The 5,352-nt window shown below is 32.4% G+C and overlaps 1 protein-coding gene across 1 annotated transcript; it reads right to left on the minus strand.

Moving 5' to 3' along the window:
• Nucleotides 1–587: 587 nt before the first annotated feature.
• Nucleotides 588–5,286, minus strand: LOC108743807. Its single transcript, XM_018479404.2, has 4 exons — nucleotides 4,560–5,286; nucleotides 3,660–4,231; nucleotides 3,072–3,238; nucleotides 588–2,275 (listed from the first exon to the last, which is right to left on the minus strand). Exons 1-4 carry the CDS (start codon nucleotides 4,840–4,842, stop codon nucleotides 2,245–2,247), a joined length of 1,053 nt encoding a protein of 350 aa, XP_018334906.1. The 5' UTR covers nucleotides 4,843–5,286; the 3' UTR covers nucleotides 588–2,244.
• Nucleotides 5,287–5,352: the final 66 nt, after the last annotated feature.

Consider the following 5,352-nt stretch of genomic DNA (forward strand, 5'->3'; position numbering starts at 1 on the left):
GATGCACAACCTCTAGTTGTATGTAAATTGAATATATTCTGTATGATTTCAAATAGTGCCTCTGTAAAAATAAATAACAACGGAATCCGTTTTCAAAACACTTTGTCTACAATAATTTATTAAAAATACTGTTTGGAGTGAGATAAAAAATTCTTTGGTTTAAACATCCGACATTATTTTTCCAAATATTTTTTATATCCTACTTTTTTTGCAAATTGAGCAGATTTATTAGGAACTACACAATATTTATATTTATTATTTATATCCTTTTTGAAACTACAACACCACTATGTCTATTCAGTTACTTTGTTACTCAAAATTCATATTGTTCAGCTTGATGTTCACAAAATTACGTGTTAAAAAGCTTTTTCTGTTATGATTACTTTTTTTTACATCATGTAATTTCCTGATAGAATATAGTTATAAAAATGCAATATACAGCTATCAGATAATGATAATCTTACCAATTCAGGACTTTTTGAATTAATTTTAACACAGAATGAAGCCTGGAGAATTAACAAACTATAATATATTTTTCTTTATATGGACTCCCCTAAGCTTATTAGAAGCAGCTCATTATTTATAGNACCTTAAATAAGAAAGTAATTTTGAGAATATCATTAATTAGTTGATAGAAATTTATTGCGTCTGTTACCGTTTCGGCGTAATTTTCTTTATATAAATTAAACGCGAACACCGGCTGAAAGCATCACCACAGTTGTTTACGTCACACTTATTTTTTTGTATATAAATTACTGGGTGCCTGTCCTATCACTGATCTGTGATATCAAAATAAATTTTGTTTATCAATATTTTCATTAAACATTATTCGCCAACATTCTATCGGAACACGTACGTCAAACAAATTATTACCACTGACACTCACTCACTCAGTCCTACCCTCACTTCCCTAATACGTAAAATTAATTTCATTTTAAATTATTGTAATTATGGCCTACCTGCATTTAAAAAACAACAATAAAAAATAATAGGTACCTTTTTGTTTCATTGAACAGTGTCAAACATCTTTTAGGATGTAATTGCTAAATATTCTTATTAATTATTGATAACCAGTCCTGTTTAACAATTAAACAAACCCACTTACAATAATTCACTCGAGAATATAACAATATTCTTCACTTTATCTTTATTTTATTATTAATAATTAAATATGTCATAATCATACATAGGACGGTCTTGGTTTTACACGTTTCAATAAAGCTTTTCTCTAGATGCTCATTTAATAAGCAAGATTCAGAAAACCTTTAATTCAAATAAACGTTTTTTCAATATTGACACTGCTCGTTAAAACAAAAGTAATTCACATAGATTGGATGCTCACTACTGAGTTTATAGTAATCAATTATACATTGAATAGAAGAATAAAAACGCCGCAACAATTGGGTGGTAGTGCGTAGTACAAATTCAAATTAGCCACTTCAATTCAAATGAGTAAAAATGTGAGTATAATCTCAAACATGTGAGTGTCTACTCTCTTTTCTTCTGGATGTATTAGGTCCTCTAGTACCGACGTAGATTTATGCATGAATAAATGACGGTATCAACTCACACCATTAAGTGTCTACTTTCAAAAAAAAAAAAGCATCACCGTAATTGTTTACGTCACACTTTTTTTGTATATATTAGTAGCAAATCGGCGCATATAAATACCAAGTTTTTAGTTTTACGCATATAATTGTCTCCCACTATATTGGAAGATTAATTGTTCCGTAAGTAAAAAAATGTAATTTACTTTTTAAGAACTAAAATGAGACTTACAAATGTTTTTTCTCTTATTTTTTACGAACAAACACATATCAAAAACGAACGTTGAATTTGAATAACTTTTTTATAAAAGCAAAAATATATTTCTTTAAAGATATGTATCGACAAATAAATATTTATGATTTGATGCTTCGGTTACACGTACTGAGTAAAATTTGCGCTCACTCGTTACTAATAAGCGTTTATTATTACTTTATTTAATATTCATATATTTATGTATATGTTTAATAATAAGAATAATATAAATGGATAAAAGGAAAAGACGCTAACGTTGGTGTATCGATTGCTATTTTTTATGCCGTAAAATGCATCGTTATATAAAATTACTACTATACGCTACAGTACTTGCTACTCATTTAGGCGATCGGTTAATAAGGAAGATATTAAGGCACCATAACATTAGTATGCAATTAGTAAAAAAAAATTTATATCACCATGACGATTATACTTTGAAAAGTCTTATCTGGCAACTGACCTTGATGATAAGGGTCTGAAAAAAAAATAATAATAATTATTTCATTAGGCAGAATATTGGACAATGGGAAGAACTATAAATACCAACACAACACGAAAAAGAAAGTAACTGCTTAAAATAATTATTTATTAACAAAAAGTTGTCAATGAGAGGCAGTGAGAGAGAAAACTTTAATGTCCTTTGCCTGTGCATTATGGTATATTTTCTTCGTAAGTAAAAGAACTATTTAAAATCTTAATTTAAAAGCGTAAATATTACTGGAAAAATAAATAAAAATGATGTCTCTGATATTTATAGCTTCAAAAGAAGAAATAAAACAATTAATTTTTGACGAAGATTTACGTCAAAATAAATGCAGAATACGTTCGATTGTGTGAACTGAAAAATACAACAGTTTTACATTTTAATGCCAAAAGACATGCGTTTCTACAAGCGAAGGTTTAGTTTGTGCACGGTATACGGTGGTCTAGCTTAATCAATATACTATTCGTATTATGCGGATTTCCGTTACGCAATGTTTACATTATACTGTATTAATTTTCATATAGTGGATCTGCTTTTGAAACCGTTATATTTACTATCGCATCCGACTAGACGCGTTTTGTTTTATAATATCAAAGACTACCGTTCAAGCTTATTTTTAAATTAGAGCTGTAACTATCGTCATTCACTATTTATAAATGTATATTTAAATCCTAGTTAAAGACATTAATTAAATTGCTAATCAATTATTTGAGGCTAAAAAGACTAAGAAAAAAAGAAAAAAAAAATTGACAATAGTGCTAAAACTAATAAAATTATGCATTCTCACCTAACATTAGATCTAGGGGCGGGAATTCTCGAAACAGGTCTAGGTATTCCTGTACCACACATGCTTACAGGTCTAGGTAAACCACTAGGTCTAACTTGGTTACTTTTTGAGCTGGGTTGGTTAACTAAAATTTTTACCTGCTGATTTTCTTTGGACGCCGGCAGATCCTAAATGTAAATAAAAAAAAAATTATTCTTAACATACTTTTGTTAATTAAAACATTGTAATTAAATGAATGTGAAAATTTTAAATTAGATATGCATCAGATAGTGGTGTTAGGTACCATGTACCAAACCATAAGTTTCCAGTTAGTGAAGATTAGAATTTAGCGAGTATTGAGTAAACACATATGGTCTGGAGTGGTACCAAAGGAAAGGTACATGTATCTGTATGTTGGAAACAATAAAAAAAATCGAAAAAGTTCATCGTGACACTGTCCATACACTAGAAGGACGTTTTAAGTAAAATTAGAAATTTGGGAATTTTGAAGGCATTTTTTTTTCTTTATAAAATATAGATGATTGACAAGATCTAATTTTTGTTAGAAAAGCGTACACACATTTAGAAGTACTTAATGAAAAAACTTACATCAAATCTGTGCGTTGTCTTGCCTGCGTGTTCTTCCATCGTCCTCGTTACATCCATCTGATTCATGTCCGGTACCAAAGCTGTACCTTTTGATCTGGCGGCAGCAGCTAACAGACTTGCGCATACAGGGTTCAAATTCGTATATGAGCCCTTCAACTGTCTCGGTACACCGTTTAGGTTGGTTTGTGATCCCGTCAAATTCGTATAAGAATCTCGCAATTCTCGTCCGTTTCCTTCGTTGACGTTTTTGTTGCTAGATGGAAATTTTGGGCGTGGTGTGACTGCAAAATCGTCGCCCCGCCCTGACGTTCTTTTTGGGCTTTGCTGACTAGTGTTTTTTACGAAATTACGTTGTCGATTGCGCGCAGATAACAAACTTGTATCCGATCCGACCGAGGTTAGTTTAACAGTTGAAGATTTACCCGAACCGATGTCTTCCCGTTCTATTTCGGAATCGGACGCGGTCTGATTGCGCTGCTGCGTCAAGGATGTAATTGGGGATATGCCATCACCGTCCCACAGCTCCTTTATATGACGGGTATTAGGCTTTGGTGTCGATATGTCTTGCAAACCTACAGAAAAAAGAATGCCATGAGAATATTAATATCTAGGCAGCCATCGTCGCCGCGTAGTTATTTGCACTGGTTGACTTTTCAAAATATTTTCAACTTTTTTGCAGATGCAATTTCATTGACTTTTTCTGTTTTTTTAATTGAATTTTACTTTTCTTCCTATTTCATTTTATAATTTAGAATAAGAACTTTTTTTAAATAATTGTAACTGCATTTTTTTACATTGCTTAAATTACAAAACAAAGTTGCAAAATTTTTTATATCTAGTGCAATTTGTTAATTCTTGAGAGGGGGACGTCACTTAAAAATAATATAATTAATTCCTTACTTCTTTCTTGTTGCTGTACGATAGCATCGACGTCGGCCATATTGAGCATTTTGTTAGACCCCTTGCTGCTGCTTGAGAGACTACTCATCTGATCGAGACTGTCTTCCGATCCTCCGAAAGGACCTACAGAGTCACGTTTTATATTAATAGTCTCTCCTAAATTGTCGGAGGCAGGGAAAAAGTTGCGTTGGTTGTCATCCAATACGTAACTGAACCGTCGGATTTTCGCGTTTTCATTATCTTTCGTCATAATAACGGTGTCGTTGATTGGTTGTACGACCATCGTTGTGTTAATGTCATCGTCGTTGTCGTTGTTAGCATCGTCGTTTGCATGGTTGTGTGCGGGAGACGAAGATTTCTGGAAAGTGGTACCAAAACGTGGACTGGAATTTTTTCGAAACGTGTTGCTTTGTTGAAGAGTAGGTTTTCGGTACGTGTTGGTGTCGAATGTGGTGTTTTCTGAGGATGCTTTGTTGCGGACGTATGTGCCAGAGTTAAAAGAGTTTCCTGAACAGAAAATATTGTCATTTCATGTTGAAAATATAACATTAATTTGTGTAAAAAAATATCAGTGTATTCTAAATGTTTAAGTAACATTCTTGAAGTGAAAACTTCTTCAGGCGCGTTTATTGCTGAAAACCGAACGTAAGTGAACCGTCACACTATGTGCTTCAGGTTCGTGAAGGTGACGCTGAATCGGGTTTACTCGGTTCCAGTCGTCAGCCACCGTGTGATTTATAAAAGCAATGAAGAAGCCCAATCAGAGCAAAATTCCACAATATAATTAATTCAC

Source organism: Agrilus planipennis, unplaced genomic scaffold, assembly GCF_000699045.2.
Source record: "Agrilus planipennis isolate EAB-ADULT unplaced genomic scaffold, Apla_2.0 scaffold1681, whole genome shotgun sequence".
NCBI classification, from domain to species: Eukaryota; Metazoa; Arthropoda; class Insecta; order Coleoptera; family Buprestidae; genus Agrilus; species Agrilus planipennis.